Below are 18,497 nucleotides of genomic sequence, written 5' to 3'. Positions count from 1 at the left end.
CGGGGTAGTTCGGCTGAACGCTGAAAGGCAGCTTGCTTGCCCAGGCTTGAGCAGGTCCCTAGATCCCCAGCAAAGGGGTCTTTTTGTTTTCTGAGCCTCTTCCCTCCTGTCCTGCGCTCGTCACAATGTCACTGTCAAAGAGACCTGAGAGCCTGGCGCGGTGGCGCGTGCCTGTAGTCCCAGCCGGGAGGCTGAGGCTGGAGGAGCGCTTGAGTCCAGGAGTTCTGGGCTGCAGTGCGCTATGCCGATCGGGTGTCCACACTACGTTCGGCATCAATATGGTGACCTCCCAGGCGCGGGGTCCACCAGGTTGCCTAAGGAGGGGTGAACCGGCCCAGGTCGGAAACGGAGCTGTCAAACTTCCCCATCCAGGGGATGCTGGAGCTCTCAGCAAGGTAAAAGTCACAGGTGGTTTCAGGTGACCTAGATGACACCCCGGCTCTGTTAATGGTTAGTTGACAGCACGAGGCTCACATATCAGGAGAGGGGAAGATGCTCTCTAAAAGCAAGATGAGAACAATAACAGAAAAAGTACCCCAACACGGCCCCCACCCCGTGCAACCGGGACTTGCAACCTGAGCCTGGTCCCTTCAGTGTCCATTTGACCCCCACCCCCATCCCTGGCGAATGCACACTGCACCCGGCACCCGTCTCTGCCTTGCCCGAGTTAGTCTAAGGGACTTCATTTCCCTGTGCTGCTATAGCAACCAGGAAACAACCTCCGCTCAGAGGAGCAGGATGGTGCTGTGGCCGAGATCCGTAGATGCACAGGGCTGGTAACAGAGCAACCAGGACCCAGGGACAACAAGAGCTCAGGCGAAGGGAGAGACAGGTTGCCCGGAGTATAGAAAATCCAGGGTTTGAGGAGTCTGACTATGCGGTTTTTTTTTTTGCTCCACAAAGACACGCAGTGTCTAAACTGTGTGGCTGGTTGTTATTAAGAAGCTGCTGTGAGAAGGAAAAATGTATTTCATAAAAGGTCCAGTGTTTGTGGTCTTCTTGGGCTTGCTGTGAGCTCTGGAAATCTTGAGGTGTGACCAGATTTCAGCCTTCAAAACCAAGATGAACTGCCCTTGAGAAGGGGTGGTCAGAGTTTAACATGTTCACGCTCTCCCTCCTGAGCCGGGGCCACGGGAAGCTGGGCCAGGACAAACAGAAGTTGGAAGTCTACTTTGAACCAGAGGTGAGTCTCACAGCTGAAGAAAGGCACATTTTGGGGGCGGGAGAGGAATGCTCTATTTTTCCACTTGGGAGGTAAATCATGTGTGTCTTGGTGTGTGGTGTTAGTGAGGTGGCGGGGGTCGCTGGAAGATCTTCCTTCCTCCTCCATGAAACTCAAGAAAATAATGTCGTTTTCCTGACACACCAAGACTGCCACTGGGACCCTTGTCTTTCTCCTTGTATCTGCCTTTGCTTGGACCAAAGGAATTCCAGAGTCTCTGGAATTTGGATGGTTTGGTGCAAGACCAGAATTTACACCTGGGTTCTAGGCAAGCTGATGATTGTTTGGTTTTTGGAAGTCATGCTCTGTGGTTAAAATGCTGTGTGTGTTCGTGCTGTTTCAATGGCTTCCTTGAACTTTCTGGAATTCAACCCACAGGACTCATATTTAATATAGGCCCCAAAAAAATCTCATGTTAGAAGATTTTAAAGAGGTGGCAAAATTCCCTTGTTGTACTGGAATTTATTTCTTATTCCTACCAGGAATAAGAAATCTATTGGGGATACTTTGCAAATTTGGGGGTCATACAGAGATTTCCATTGTCATAGTAGTTGGTCATGTATTTGGCCTTTGCTGTGTTAAAAGGCATATTAAGTTTCAAAGGACCAGTATGGGCAGTGGCATTTTCTTACCTACAAGATATGTAACCACTTTATAGGCCCCTAAATAGCCAAATTAGGTAATGTTACATAGCATCTGGAATGCATAGAAATTCTCCCTGTGTACAGATGAAGTGGTGGGAGCTTCAAATGCTCCTATTTAAACTGTCAGCTAGTCCAGGTCTAATTTCAAAGTTATCTACTGCCCTTAATAATTCTGACTGCTTACTTGCATACCAGGAAACTTTAACTGGCCTGTAACCTACACTCTAGCTGAGTTAATCCTCCAGCCATAAATGACTCTCCTGAAAGTTGGATGGCGTGAAATAGAACCATGCTCTGGGTTCTACTAATTTTGAAATGTGGAGAGAAAAGGCAGTTGCTAAGAAGAGCAATTGTGTTCCATAACACCATGGGAACAATTCAGAGAAAATCAGTAACTAAAAAAATGCCAGAGGCTTTTCACCAGCAATGTTTCTTTTGGTGGAAAAATAGTTTCTTTTCTTTTTTTTTTTGAGGCAGAGTTTCACTATTGTTGCCCAGACTGGAATGCAGTGGCACGATCTTGGCTCACCACATCCTCCACCTCCCAGGTTCGAGCAATTCTCCTGCCTGAGCCTCCTGAGGACTCAGGAGGACTCCTTAGGACTGTGCCACCACACTGGCTAATTTTGTATTTTTAGTAGAGACAGGGTTTCTCCATGTTGGTCAGGCTGGTCTCGAACTCCTGACTTCAGGTTATCTGCCCGCCTCGGCTTCCCAAAGTGCTGGCATTACAGATGTGAACCAGCACGCCAGCCTTCCACCAGCAGTACTTGCTGTAGAAAGACCTTCCACAGTGGCCCTGTCAAGGCAGCTGCTTTTCATTGCAGGATTACTTGAACTGGAAGTCCCCAGAAGACTATGTCCTTGCCAGCAAACCTCAAGATGAGGACAATGCCAACCAGCACTCCTGGAGCCTCTTTCTCCCTAAAACTTTTAGCACTAGAAAGGGTGCCCTGATCCTCTACTCAGAAGGTTTAGCCATTCCGGCATGGACACACAAACAGAGGGGAAAAGGGCCCTCCCGCCCCAAAGGTTACTGGAGGAAGCTGGATCTTGAACTGTACACACTTCAAGACCTCAAAGAAGCCATCCTAGCATACGGAAGGCAACAGGTAGGTAGAGCACTCCCTTGGGTTTGGGGAAGGTGCTGGCGGCATGTCTACAAACCCAGCTGCAACTGTGGGAATAACTTCCTGGACCTTGGGGAAGGCATCAAACTCTCAGACCTCCATTTCTTCATCTCTAAAAGGAGATTGACTGTGCTCTTAGCCCTATCTGCTGCACACCATTGTCACAAAACTCAAATAAAATCATGTATGTGAAAGGGTTCTGAAAAGCATAAAGGGCTATATTATCATTTTGTGTTTTCCTTTTAGTTAAGAGTAACACAAAGTCCTTTTCAGCATTCAGACAGATTCAGGCCAGCAGACGTTTCATCAGGATCCTTGAAATCCTGTCTCGTAGCCACAAGCATCGTCATCCCACCTCTGATGTTCTTGGCTCTGTGGAAATGAGAGGGAGAACATTTTAAATATTTACCTTGAGCCCTTCAGCGTCTGCAGGATAAGTTAATGACTTTTTCCATCCTGAATATAATATTAAGGGGAAATGCCTGTGCTCATTTTTCTGATTCATACTTCCTAATGTCTTGTGAGATGTGCACCTGGCCCCTGCTTTATAGAATTGCATGCATCAGCCCTTTGGCTGAGGCCATAAGATAGTCTGGGAAGATGTGTCACTTAGTAAAATTCTAGGTTAGAAGTGGTGGGTGACTCCCTAATCTAAAAGTCTCTCCCGACTTCTTATTCCCCACAAAATAAAGTCATTAGCTTCTTACATCAGGCTCTTCACACACTGGCTTTCTCTCCATATCTAGCTACATCTCCCGCCTGTTCCTATACCACTTCAACCACTGATGCCATAAGGCCCCACCCATGTGATTAGCTCATCGTTCCTCAACACCTGTGCCCTTTTGTGACTCTTCATTTTTGCAAACACTTCTACAGCTGGCAAGCTCCTACCCATCCTTCAAAACACAACTTAAATACCACCTCCTCACTGAAACCTTCTCCCACACCCCTAGGCAGAGATAGCCCATGGCTCCCTTCTCCGCAAACATTCCCATACCATCATGCACTGAGATTTATCTTGTTGACTCTCTGTCATTACTGATGGATTAACATTTCTTCCAAGGTGGAGACTATGTCTAAATCATTTCCAGAAAGTATGAGTATCCACAAATGTTTGTGGAATGGATGACTTGGTCATGCATGATATTTTCAATGTTTCTAAGATCATCTCCCAGAATCACTATTGGACAGTTTATCACCTACCCCCATGCCAGGCACAGCTCCCCAAAGAAAAGACTCCTCTGCCCTCTTTTCATCTTTCAAAATAGAGAAGCTTGATGACCTTGGCCAAATATCCAATGTTCTTTGTCTTAAAAATAATACATTCTTGAATAAAAGAAAACCAACTGTTGAATGCTGACCGTCGCATTATAGCTAAATATTATTTTGTTTAAACCTTACAATGACCCTGTGCGATACGGTTTTTCTTGCCTCCTTTCATAGATGAAGAACCCACAGCTCAGGGTAGGTAAGTGATTTGCCCAAGGCCAGAGAGCTACTAAAGGACAGAGCCAGTATTCAAATCCAGGACCGCCTACCTCACCAGGGCCTGCACACTTTGCATGGTCCTGCTTTTTGTGGACTCAAAGGGACTCCAGTGGTCTTGTGCCTTGTTGTGGCCTGTTTTTCTCAGATCCTCTCTGTTCCCTTCCCCTGCTCTGCTCTGCATCACAGGCAGGTTGACCACAGGCTACATACAATTCTGTAAACATCTGTGTCCACTGGCTTCTGATTGAATTTGCCAATGGGAGACACTGGGAAGAGATTGGAGAGGGAGAAGAGGAAGACCACAGTGTTTCTCCCTTCCCACTCTGCGTCAAGTGAAAAGAAGCATCTGCGTTACCTCTGTGATCCAGCTCTCAACAGACAGGCCCACTATGACCCCCGACTCCTCCAGATGACCCCACCAGATCCTCCCTCTGTCCTTCTAGCCTAAGTGTGGCACTGCTTTCTGATGTTACTAATCTCAATGTTGCCCCAACCCCCACCACCATCTGTTTGGCTTCTGAGCTCTCCAATCACCTGTACGACCAATTCACTAAATTCAATTCCTTCTGTGTTTAAATACTTACTATTTTCCTGGTTGGACACTGAGTGATATATAGGCTAACTTACTGCCCACAGTAAAAATACCTCCCATCATTTTCAGATGCTTGTCTATAAGGCTAAATACTTCAGGTAACAGAGATCTTATTAGTTTATAAAGTAGATGAGTCACTTTGGGGTCAGTTTCATTTTTGGTTATATTTGGGCTAAATGAAAAAAAGAAGTTACTATCTTCCTGTGGTATCCACCTTCTAAATTTATAGCTCATATCTGTACAAAACAGAATATGTAGTCTAACTACACATGAGCAGAGGGAAAGAGTGTGAAGAAATCAGAGAAAAGAAAACATATGGAAGAGTACATGGCTGGAGTTTAAGATTAAAGGACATAGTAGATTAAAAGAGGAGGGGAAGCAACTCAAAAGGGACTTGGAATTAAAGAAAATGAACACACCGGGTGCAGTGGCTCACGCCTGTAATCCCACACTTTAGGAGGCAGAGGCAGGAGAATTGCTTGAGCCCAGGAGTTCAAGACCAGCCTGGGCAACATAGTGAGGCCATGTTTCTATTAAAATTAAAATAATACAAATTATTTTTTTAAAACAGAAAGAAAAAATGAACACCTAAGAAGCTTTGGAAAATAGTACCATCTGACTACGAAAACAACAGCCTGGCAAGAAACTTTAAAAATCATAATACCCAGTGCCAGGACAGCTACAGGGAAACAGCAGTCTCACATGTTAGGAGCACAAATTCACATGACATTTCTGGAGGGCAATATGACAAAAGCCTAAAAAGGACTGATACCTTTTGATTCAACATTCTACTTAGGAGCCGGTCCTAGGACATAATCAGAGATAGGTTCAAAGATTTATGCCTAAAAACACTTACTACAGGGTTCTTCATTACTATGCAAAACATTGAAAACAATAAATATCCAGCAAAGGAACACTAATTAAATAAATTATGATAAATCATGTAATGACCTGGGTCAAGCAATGAAGTCATGTGTTAGTCATGAATAACATGAGAAAACATGCACAATGTTTTTGTTTTGAGACAGGGTCTCCTCTGTTACCCAGGCTGAAGTGCGGTGGCATGATCACAGCACAATGCAGCCTCAACCTCCGGGGCTCAGGTGATCCTCTCACCTCAGTCTCCCGGGTAGCTGGGACTATAGGCTCATGTCACCATGCCAGGCCAATTTTTTGTATTTTTGTAGAGATGGGGTTTAGCTCAGTTGCCCAGGCCAGTCTCAAACTCCTGGGTCCAAGCAATCCACCCACCTCGGCCTCCCAAAGGGCTGATATTACAGGCACGAGCCACCGTGCCTGGCCCGGAATGTATTTTTTAAAAGCAGATTACAAAATTGTATTCATATACTAAAAATACCAATGTTCACTAACTTTTTTTGAGTAGTTATGATATTTTTGCCACTATTCTAAGTGCTTTCCAAGTATAACTTATTTATGCTTTCTAAGAATTCTGGGGGTAGGTACTATTACTATCCACTTTAAAGGTGGGGAAACAGAAGCACAGAGAGTTTGAGTAACTCACTCAAGGTTATATAGCAAAGTAAATCACTGCACCAGAATGTGAGACTAGGCCACATAGAAAACATCACCTCTCTAATGTAATTCTGATTTTTAAAAATTGATTATTGTCTGGGTGCAGTGGCCCCTGCCTATATTCCCAGCATTTTCGGAGGCCGAGGCAGGCAAATCACCTGAGATCAGGAGTTCCAGACCAGTCTGTCTAACATGGTGAAACTCCATTTCTACTAAAAATATAAAAAATTAGTCAGGCATGGGGGCATGCACCTGTAATACAAGCTACTAGAGAGGCTGAGGCAGGAGAATCACTTGAACCCAGGAGGTGTAGACTGCAGTGAGCCGAGATTGTGCCATTGCACTCCAGCCTGGGCAACAGAGTGAGACTCCATCTCAAAAAAAATAAATAAATAAAATTTGATTATACATCCACCAAAGGAAATCTACCCAAATTTCAACTGTGGCATAAACCACGGGTGGTGGGATTATCAACCATATTTTTTTCATTTTACCACATATATTTTTTAAACTATGGAATTTTACAAATAAAATAGAAATCTATAGCTCTGAAGGAGGTAGACAGTTGAAGCTAGAGATCAAGGTGAGAGGCTTTGGGGAGGAAAATGGAAAAGCAAACAGTGCTGCAAGATGAGCCCACCAATAACCACACCACCTATCATTTAGGGTGAGTATTTCTTTGTCAAAATAGGATAGTTTAAGAGTTTAAAACACTACACTCAAAGTCAAAGAGCCAAAGTGAGGACGGGAAAAGGGGTAGAGGAGGTTAACCAATACAGTAGTGCTGCTAATGGAAGGATCTGTTCTTGGCTGGACTGTGAATCAAGAAATCTGCATGTCTCAGGCCTCACCTAGACCTGCAAGAATGAAGGCTGTCACAGAAAGGTGCAGGTCAATGTTCAAAGCATCTCACAGCACCTCCAGCTTCTCTATTGATCTGACAGCACACATGAGCCAACCGTCTGAGTTTATAGCTCAGCATACATCCACCCTTGAACTTTCTTCCTGTCCCAACTCCTAATGGGTAAATAAATGTTAAATCAAGAAATCAGAGGTCAGCATCCTTAGACTTCTGGATACACACAGATATGTTGCTTGGTTGGTTTTTTGTTATTGTTGTTTTTTAACAGAAGGAAATCTTGTTTAGCATTTCCAAAGTTGAAATCATTCTTCTTGAGGCCTTTAATTTATTCAGCTTCCCATTATTGACATGTCAAATAGCTAAAAAACCTAAGTAACCATAATCTGGGGTTGTGTAAGTACCCAACAATGAGACATTGATTAAATAATGTATTTTAAATAATTTGTTTTAAAATTCAGTTCACAGGACATGACATTTCTCTATTCCATTGAGATAAACAGGATTTAGATAACTATAGCAGATTTCAACCAACAATGTACAATTGTCCCTTCATTATCTGCAGGGTTCCAGGATACCCCTAATTTCAAAATCAAGGACTAACATTGCTTCCAGAACTCCCTGAGGATTCTAAAATCCAAGGATGCTTAAGTCCCTTATACAAAATGGCATGGTATTTGCATATAACCTACACATCTTCCCATATACTTTGAGTCATCTCCAGATTGTTTGTAATACCTAATACAGTACAAATGCTTTGTAAATAGTTACTATACTGTATTGTTCTTATTAGTATTATTTTTTACTTTTATATTTTTTTTTCCATAGAACAAGGTTTTGCTTTGTTGCCCAGGCTAGATTTCAGCGGCATGATCATAGTTTACTGTAACCTTGAACTCCTAGTCTCAAGCAATCCTCCTGCCTCAGCCTCCCAAGCAGCCAGGACTACAGACATGTGCCACCACACCCAGCTAATTTTTTTTAAATGTTTTTGTAGAAATAGGTTCTCACTTTGTTGCCCAGGCTGGTCTCAAACTCCTGGGCTCAAGTAATCCTCCCACCTCAGCCTTCCAAAGTATTAGATTACAGGTGTGAGTCACTGAGTCTAGTCTATATTGCTATTATTAATTTTTTTCCACATATTTTTGATCCATGGTTGGTTGAACCTACAAATGTGGAACCTATAGATGTGGAGAGCCAACTGTATTGCTACTGTCATCTCCTTTATAAATTTGGTTAGTTTTTAAAGTATTGTCAGCCTTGTTTCTCTGAATAGTCACCATTCATTCTATACTGCCTCATTTCTCCCCAAATCTTAATACTCAAGGCATTTAATGCTTTGGTTGCTGTTTTCAGTCAATGTCCACCCATGAAGGAAACTTTAGGTTACTTTTTTTTTTTTTTTTTTGAGACAGTCTTGCTCTGTGGCCCAGGCTGGAGTCCAGTGGTGTGATCTTGGCTCACTGTAACTTCTGCCTCCCAGGTTCAAGTGATTCTCATGCCTCAGGCTCCCAAGTTGTAGGAATTACAGGCACATGGCACCATGGCTGGCCAACGTTTGTATTCTTAGTAGAGATGGGGTTTCAGCATGTTACCTAGACTGGTCTTGGACTACTGACCTCAGGTGATCCTCCCACCCGGGCCTCCCAAAGTGCTGGGATTACAGGCATGAGCCACATTACCCGGCCCAGGTTACCATTTTATCGAGTAGAAAATATTGTGAGAAATATGCCTTTTGAATTAAGTTTATTCTTCGCATTCTAACCATAATACAGGGTTTGTATGCATATTAGAAAGCTATAGAAAAGGAGAGAGAATCAAAAATTATCTGTTACCCTTTTAGCCAGAGATTAGGAGGATGAAGTTTCCTTGCAAGTCCCGATCAATAACCTGCTACTTGTTTGATGATGTCGGTAAAATGTGGGAAGTGCTCTGGCGGCTGTCAACAGTGCTCAGTAGGCAGTAAGGCCACAAAGGGGGAGAAAGGGTGATTTGCCTTTTTCCCAGTGTGCTCCACTGGAGCAGGTCCTGAGACATTGTACTTGCAACCTTTAATAAACCTGAAAGTAGGAGTGATCAGAGAGAAACATGGTCAACTCAACTATGAGGTCAAAGGTAATATCAATAATAGTTGAACTTACTGAGTGCTTTAATGTGTGGCAGGCATTTTACCTGTACAACCTCATTCCATCTGCACAAGCCTATGAGCCAGGTGCTAGCTAGCATTACCTCCGTTTTCTGGGAGGAAAATATGGAGCCTGACATTAACTAACTTGCTCAAAATTACACACCTCAGTGGTGAAGCTAGAATTGGAGCCCAATAACTGATTCCAAAGCCCCACATTTAACCCCTAGAAGGCTTGATTTTGAAAACTCCACATGCCCCAGAGAAAAAGCATCATCTCCCCAGCTTTAGCAGTATTTTTAAAAAGTGGATCTGAGTCTTTCAATACATCCATTAAGCTAACCCTTTATAATTCTAGGAAAGCAAATCAGATTTTTATTAAAATTAAATTGGATTATAAGTAGCATTTCTGTAAGATATATATATATGATCCAGTACAGTCCCATTTTTCCAGGTTTTATGTACTTCATTCATTGGTTCCCTTGTATAACTAGCAATATTTATAACAATGGCTAATACTTATGTAGAACTGAGTAATATACCAGCACCATTCTAAGTGCTTTACACTTATTAACTCACTTAATCCTCACAAGTTAATAAGGTAGGTGCCTTTTCTTATTGTATTAAAATATATATAACATGAAATTTACCATTTTAACCATTTTTAGGTGTACAGTTTAATCATTTTTAGGTGGCAATAAGTATATTCACATTGTTGTATAATCATTACCAACACCCATTTCCAGAAATTTTTTCATTTTGCTAAACTTAACTCATATCCATGAAACAGTAATTCCCCCTTTCCCTCTGCCACTAGCCCCTGCAAACACATTTCTGCTTTCTGCCTCTGTGAATTTGACTATTCTGAGTACTTGATATAAGTGAAAGCACATAGTTTTATCCTTTATGGCTAACTTATTTCACTTAACGTAATGTCTTCATTCATTAGAAGAATGAATTCATGTTGTAACATCTATCCAAATCTCCTTCTTTTGTGAAGTTCAGTAATATTCCCTTGTGTGTGTGTGTGTGTGTGTGTGTGTGTGTGTGTGTGTGTATACCACATTTTGGTTTTCCATTCTTCCATCAACAGACACTTAAGTTGCTTCCACAATTTTGGCTGTTGTGAACAATGCCCTATAAACATGGATGTACAAATATCTGTTGCTGTCCTTGTTCTCAATTATTTTGTGTATATACTCAGAAGTGGAATTGTTTTGGATTATATGGTAATTCTATCTTTAATTCCTTGAGGAACTACCATACGATTTTCCATAGCAGTTAGTTACACCATTCTACATTCCCACCAGCCATGCATAAGAGTTCAAGTTTCTCCATATCCTCATCAACACTTGTCACTTTCTATTTTTAAACATTTTATTTTATAGTAGCCAGATCCTTTTGTAGCTCATGAGCATGATGATTGGGTGTTCACATGCATGTGTGAAATGTACCACTCTCTGAACCTTGTTACTACATCGACGCACCACCTGTTGGACCTGAAAAAAAAATTTTTTTTAATAGCCATTCCAATGGGTGTGAAGTGGAATCTCATTGTGGTTTTGATTTGCATTTACCTACTGATAAATGACATTGAGCATCTTTTTATCTTATTGGCCATTTGTATATCTTTTTTGAAGAAATATCTACTCAAGTCCTTTGCCCCATTTTTTAAGTGGGTTGTTTTTTTGTTGTTGAATGGTAGGAGTTCTTAGATATTCTGAATAATTGTTTTGTACCTGTAATCCTAACACTCTGGGAGGCTGAGGCAGAAGGATCCCTTGAGCCCCAGAGATAGAGACTACAGTGAGATATAATAACACCACTGCACTCCAGCCTGAGTGACAGACTAAGACCCTGTCTCTGTCTCTCTCTCAAAAAGACATATCCTGGATATTAATCTAAGATACTAGTTTACAAATATTTTCTCCCACTCCATGGGTTGCCTGCCTTTTCCCTCTGTCAATAGCGTCCTTTGATGCACTAAAGTCGGGAGGCTAAGGCAGAAGAATTGCTTGAACCTGGGAGGCAAAGCTTGCAGTGAGCCAAGATTGTGCCACTGCACTCCAGCCTGGGTGACAGAGCGAGACTCTGTCTCCAAAAAAAAAAAAAAGTTCTTAATTTTTATAAAGTCCAACTTTAGATCTATTTTTTCTTTTTTGCCTTTTCTCTTGATATAATACTCAAAAAAATCATTGCCAAATTCAGTCCCATGAAGCTTTTCCCCTATAGTTGTAAACTCTAGGGGAAAAAGAAGAGTTTTACAGTTTTAGTTCTTATGTTTAGGTTTTTGCTCCATTTTGAGTTAACTTTTGTAAATGGTGTATGGTAAGAGTCCAGTTACATTTTTTGGCATGTAAAGTATGCATTTTTGTCATCCTTATTTGGCAGATAAAGAAACAGAAGCACAGGTGGATCAAATAATTTCTCTAAGTTTACACAGCTAGTGAGTCATCAAGACAGGATTCATATCCAGGCAGATTGAGCCTTTATAGGAACTGGAGTCTAATTTTTGCTGCTAGCAATCCTAGTTCTACCTTTACTTTTATGACATATGGCTGGTCAAATCTTTGACGCTGAATGGTTTGGTCAGGGATCACGCCTTGTTATAAGACTGCATTAATGAGAAAAGTCAGACCACTTCACGATTCTCTTCCTTATGGACTGGTTTCCAGGAAAATATGCTCACCAAAGAGAGACAGGAGAGAGAGTATCATTTGCACAGAATCCCAGAAATTAAACCTGCAGAGAAACGACTGGCTGAGAGCAGCAGTGTTAGCACGAAGCTGATCAAAGTTAGGCTGGGAGTGGCGGACGCTTTCCAGGCACAGCTGCAAGTGGCCTCTCTCGACTCCCACCCTGCCCCCACCCCTACTCCAGTTGCACTCACCTGGCTGGCTCCAGTCACACGTGCACAGGTGCAACAACAATGGGCAGTCACTCTGTTCTAAGGCTTGGCCTTTGCCAGCAAGCCTGACTGAGGGCGAGGAGGTGCCAGCTGTGCCCCTCCTGTGAGAAGGACTTCTGGCTGGATTGAGCAGGCACCTTGGAGCACAGGTGATCAGCAGTAAAATGCAGACATTATTGGTTTTTTCCATTCAACCAAGCCAACATCTGTGTAGTCAGGAACTGCCCTAGGCCTAAAACAGTGCCTGAAACATAGCAGATGCTCAACAAATTGTTTACTGACATATTGGTTGAAGGTGGTGGCAGGGGGAGGCTGAAACCTCTACCCACCAAGAGTGCACAATCTGGTGAAAGAGGTGGATTTGTGCCCCGGTGACATTTTGATACAAGGCAGCCCATGAGATAAGCAAGATTATGGCTTCCTAATAAAGAAGGTGGAGAGTGTGACTGTTTCTCTCTCTCAGAAAAATCTAGGGCAGCTTCTTGGAGAAGGTAGAATTTCAGCTGAGTCTTGTCAAGTTAAGCAGGGTGAGACCTTCCAGGCTTAGATGAGCAGAGGCCTTGAGGAGAGAACATGCAGGGGAAGTCAGGGTCACTAGCCAGGCTCCCAGCTGGAAATATACCTGGGGAAGTGGGTGGGGCCAAATTGTGGAGGGCTGTGCCTGACACTTCTGGGATTTGGGGGCTTCTCTCTTCCCTTCTGTTGATTCCTGCACACAAAGCCTGGGCAGCAGCTGGCTATCTGAGCCTTTGTTTTCTTCCTGGGGACTCTGGTGCCCTGTCACCCCATATCTGCTGGGCAGAAGCACAATCCCTACCATCTCCTTCTGTCCTCTGAAAACCCTCAGTGGCCAGCACTAGAGCAGGTGGACAGGATAGCCAGTGTGTGGGAAGAGGCAGGTACCGGGAGTCCCCTTCACACCTCTGCATTCAGAGACCTGATATGCATCAGGAAGGCAACTGGCCAGAGCAAGTCCCTTGTTAAAGGAAGCTAAAGGAAGCGCTCATGGTGGAATGTGGATAACAGGCCACCCCATGCACACTAATTACTAATTGCAGAAGAAACCCAAAGCTGGGGTTGATTGGCAAAGCCAAGGCAAGCCTGAACAGTCTCAAATCATACATAGTCAGCCTCCTGCTATCACGTTTATTTCCCTGTTCCAGAAACTCCCTTCCTGGCTCCCTTCTGTCTCCTTTTATATTTTAGAGTGACTTTTGAGTGGGTGGTTAAAATAACTTTAGGGAAGAACTAAAGAAATACACATGAGAAGAGGGTAGGTGCCATAAAATTAATTTTTAACATGTTTTCTATTTAGAAATATAATCTAACTATATTACTGAAAACTTGACTTTATTTAAAAAAAAAAAGAGAGAGAACTATTTGTAATCTTATGCCCAGTACCCTAATATTGCCATTATTAGCTTTTTCATCTATTTTCTTCCAGTCTTTCCACCATGATTATATACAGAATATATTTTTATGAAGATTGTAATTCTACTATACATGCTTTCTTATATTTTGCTGTTTTCCACTGAAAAATATTATTTAACAGGTTGGAAATGAGTAAGTCACTTTCACCATGGCTGGTCTTCTTGGCAGCCCTAAGCAGGCCTTGGCCATCCCCAGGTGCTTCAGTTTCTCCAATGAGATGGGACGTTATTAACCAACTTCACAGGGATCATTTGAGAGATTATTAAAAGAAACCAGGAAACGAGAAAAAAACTTACAGAGAATGTGGTAGGCAGGATGTCCTGCCAAAGATATCTATGTCCTAATCCCTGGAACCTATGACTATGTGAGGTTAAGGGGCACAGGGAAATCAAGGTTGCAGGTGGAATTAAGGTTGTCATCAGTAGATGGCCTCCAAATGGGGAGATGATCTTGGATGGTCTGGGTGGGCCCAAGGTAAGCACAAGAGTCCTTAAAAGCAGAAGAAGGAATCAGAAGGAATGATCAGAGCGAGGGCAGCCCGAGGAGGACTCGGCTCAATGTTGCTGGCTTTGAAGATGGAGGAAAGGGCCACGAGCCAAGGAATGAAGGTGGGGGGTGACCTCTACAAGCTGGAAAAGGCAGGGAAACAGAGTCTTCCCTAGAGCCTCTAGAAGGAACTCAGACCTGTCAGCAACCTAATTTTAGCCCAGTGAGACCCATTTTAAACTTCTAACCTCCAGAACAGTGCAAGAATAGTACATTTGTACTATTAAACCATTAAATGTATGGTTATTTGTTAACAACATTAAACCATTAAATGTATGGTTATTTGTTAACAACAATAGGAAATGAATACACCAAAATCAGCTTCCAAACCCTAAGCAAAAATATAAGTAAATACTTTAAATTCCAGGTCTAGGATTCCCTAACTCTTCTTGGCAACTCCCTGCACCATGGAGCAAGCTTCCCCGTAAAGCTTCAGAACCAAGCTAATGCTTCAGAAATGTCCACTAATGGCCGGACTCAGTGGCTCACACCTGTAATCCCAACACTTTGAGAGGCCAAGATGGGTGGATCATGAGGTCAGGAGTTCGAGGCCAGCCTGGCCAACATGGTGAAGCCCTGTCTCTACTAAAAGTACAATAATTAGCCTGGTGTGGTGGTGGGTGCCTGTAATCCCAGCTACGGGGGAGGCTAAGGCAAGAGAACCGCTTGAAACTGGAAGGCGGAAGTCGCAGTGAGCTGAGAGCACACCAATGCACTTCAGCCTGGGCAAAAGAGTGAAACTCCATTAAAAAAGAGAAAAGAAAAAAAGAAGAAAGAGAGAGAAAGAAAAGAAAAAGAGGGAGGGAGGGAGGGAAGCAGGGAGGGAGGGAGGGAGGGAGAAAGGAAGGAAGGAAGGAAGGGAATCCCACTGATGAGAAACTACAAGGGTTCCTGTCCAGACTCGAAGAGCACGTCATCCCATCTGCACAGGGGCCACAGCATCTCGGAAGAGGCTGGTGGTCCTTACTGCATTCAGAGGAAAGTCAGTCAAAGCAAAGATTCACAGAAAAGAAATGAAGTTCTAATTCATCCAGAAAAGGCCTCTGGTGTAATGGCTCCATATTTCAGGGCCCCATATAGTGCCTGGCATATAAAAAGTACCTGACAATATTTATCGTATGGCTGAGTGAAAAAATGGAGTATGTGAAAGTGTCATTTGGCTTCCACCATCGTCTCTACAATTCTTTCTTTCATGTCCTCTGGAAAAAGCCTCAAGACCACATGAGACTGAATTTCTAGGCTCTTTTTGCACTTGAAGTACCTACCACATAAACTTTCCAGACATCAAGAAGCAGGTGATGCTCTATGTTTGAATTCTAAGCATTCATTTAATTCATAAGTCCCCAAGGAGTAAAGCCAACTGAATAGTCAGCCACGCTTTCTTTTATCTTGAACCTGGATTTAGGGCACTCTGGCCCTAAATCTAGGGTACTTTCCCAGGCTTTCTCACAAGCTGTATCCTTCCCACTCTGCCGCTTGTGCTTTTTGGACTCACCTGATGTGATTTTGTTAGTTATCAATCCATCTTCATCATCCCCTTTTCTCCAGTGCTTGTTTCCCATCCCTTGAATTTGTAGCAGCTTTAAATCTGTTGTATCCACATATTAGAAATTTGTAGCAGCTTTAAATCATATTGTATCCACATATCAGAAACACTTTTGGCTGCAAGCAACAGATTTCATGATTATCAATGGTTGAAGTTGGGGAATCAGCAAACACAGCTCACTGGCCAAATCCTGCCCATTGCTTGTTTGTGTACAGCCATAACCATTTGTTTACATATTGTCTGTGGATGCTTTTGCACTACCAGGACAGGCTGAGTGGTAGCAAGAGACCATATGGCCTGCAAAGCCTAAAATATTTTCCATCTGTCCCTTTAAAAAAATAATTTGCCAAGCTAGGCATGGTGGCTCCTGCCTATAATTCCAGCACTTTGGGAAGCCGATATGGGCAGATAACTTAAAGTTAGAATTTCACGACCAGCCTAGCCAAATGGTGAAATCCTGTCTCTACAAAAAATACAAAAATTAGCCAGGTGTGGCCACACGCCCCCTGTAATCTCAGCTACTCTGGAGGCTGAGGCAGGAGAATCGCTTGAACCTGGGAGGCAGAGGTTACAGTGAACTGAGTTAGCATCATTGTACTCCAGCCTGGATGACAGAGCAAGATGGTCTCAAGAAAAAAAAAAAAAAATGCCAACCCCTGATTTAGGGAATAAAGAGATGTGATTATCTCAAGTAACACAAAAGCCTCCACTCTCTCCACCATGTTCTCCTCAGCTCCCATTAGGAGTGCTGAGAGATGAGAAAGCACTTTCATGAGTGCAGGACAGGCAGGGAGAGGATGCACCTCTCACCTTATCATAACCTGGCTCAGTGAGACACCGTTCACTTATATTATTTCATTTACATCAAAAAAGAGGTATTATGTCAGTATTATGGGTGAAATTCTATAACATAGACAATTGAGAAGTAGTGGGGCTGGGGTTGGAACTGTGTGTTCATTTATTCATTTCCCCACAATATCGAGCCCCTAGTATGTGTCAGGCACTGTGAACCTGGACTCTCAGGTTGATTCCAGAACCCATGCACTCTCCAATCCCTCTACCTCTATTAGCTCCACTTTAGAGAGAGCTTCAGAAGGTTCCAGAGCTCACCCAAGATCACAGAGTTCCCATGAGCCAGAGCCAGCCTGGAGGCCAGGCACTCTGGCCCTAAAATCCAGGGCTCTTTCCCAGGCTTTCTCACAAGCTGTCTCCTTCCCACTCTTCAGCTTGTGCTTTTTGGACTCACTTGATGTTTCCCTGTGTCCATTGTTCAGCCTCTGCACGCCTGTAAGACTGAAGGGAAAGACTGTTCTGAAGGGTAGAAAGAGATTTGGAGCCTACAGCACGAGTGTCAGGATGCCAGAGCTATTGAGCCACTGAATTAACCAGCCCTGGTACTCTCTAGCCTTTGGTGTTTTTGTTACATAAGATAACAAACTTTCTCTCTCATTGTTCAAGCCTGTTGAGTCAGATTTTACCACATCCCAACACTTAAGAAAATGTTAGCCTCTCTAGACCACAGTTCTTACAGTCTGGGATACTCACTGAGGCACCTGCTTTGAAACATTTTTATTTCCTGTTTTGACAACAAGCCGGTTCATGGTGCTAAATCCTGGTCCTTTGATGAGATGGTCAATTCTTAAAGAACAAGAGTCTTTGCCCTGATGTGGATTTGGAAGCCCTAGATTCAAGCCCAATTCCACTGCTAACTGGATCCATACAGTTGCCCTCTATCCTTCCAGGCTATATTGTTGCCTTGAGAGAGCTGCTTAGCCAAAGGGGACTAAGTGGACTTCATCTCTCATGCCAGTTCTCACTGGAACACAGTGTGGACCACTTTCATGGAGCATGCAAGAATATATGCTGTATGTTTCCATTTATATGAAGTTCAAGAACAGAAAAAAAACAGTCTACAATGTTAGAAATCAGAATATCAATTACCTAGTGGGTAGGAGGACACTGACCTGTAAGTGGCATGAGGGACTTCCTCGGTGGATGAAAGTATTCTGCATTTTGTTTTCTGTGATGGTTACAAGAGTATATACAATTGTCAGTATTTATCAAATGAATATCTAAGTTCTGTGCATGTTATATAAATTATGCCTCAGTTTCAAAAATGTTTTTAAGGAGAAAGTGGATTCTGAGATCACCTTCAGTTCAGCAATCAAGAATGCTGTGATTGATTAGGGATGTCTGCCATGGGCACTGGGGAGGGTGAGAGATGTCAATACAAATGGCACACTTTTGCTATTCTTGTGCCTAAGCAATCATCCTCTGAGAGTTTCTACATCACTTAAGTGGTTATAGTAACTCAGTCTACCTTATAGGATTGCAGTTGAGGTGAAAGTTCTGGCAAGGCACAGTGGGTGGATCACGGGGTCAGGAGTTCAAGACCAGACTGACCAACATGGTGAAACCCTGTCTCTACTAAAAATACAAAAATTAGTCGGGTGTGGTGGTGCATGCCTGTATT

General features: G+C 43.0%; 1 protein-coding gene and 1 non-coding gene across 2 annotated transcripts in view; both read left to right on the top strand.

The window, feature by feature from the left end:
• The first annotated feature begins 742 nt into the window (after positions 1–742).
• KIAA2012 (KIAA2012 ortholog) overlaps positions 743–18,497 on the top strand; it is a 135,926-nt gene continuing 118,171 nt past the window's right edge. Inside the window, exons 1-2 of the mRNA XM_074399258.1 lie at positions 743–1,183; positions 2,694–2,978. Of these exons, the coding sequence (XP_074255359.1) occupies positions 1,100–1,183; positions 2,694–2,978 (369 nt within the window). The 5' untranslated portion in view covers positions 743–1,099. The remainder of the gene's footprint in view (positions 1,184–2,693; positions 2,979–18,497) is intronic.
• Positions 10,989–11,093, top strand: LOC120364489 (small nucleolar RNA U13). Its single transcript, XR_005579740.1, has one exon. It is a non-coding gene; the product is annotated as a small nucleolar RNA U13 (small nucleolar RNA).

The sequence above is a fragment of the Saimiri boliviensis genome, chromosome 5 (genome assembly GCF_048565385.1).
Source record: "Saimiri boliviensis isolate mSaiBol1 chromosome 5, mSaiBol1.pri, whole genome shotgun sequence".
NCBI lineage: Eukaryota > Metazoa > Chordata > Mammalia > Primates > Cebidae > Saimiri > Saimiri boliviensis.
This window is presented reverse-complemented; position numbering and strand designations above follow the sequence as displayed.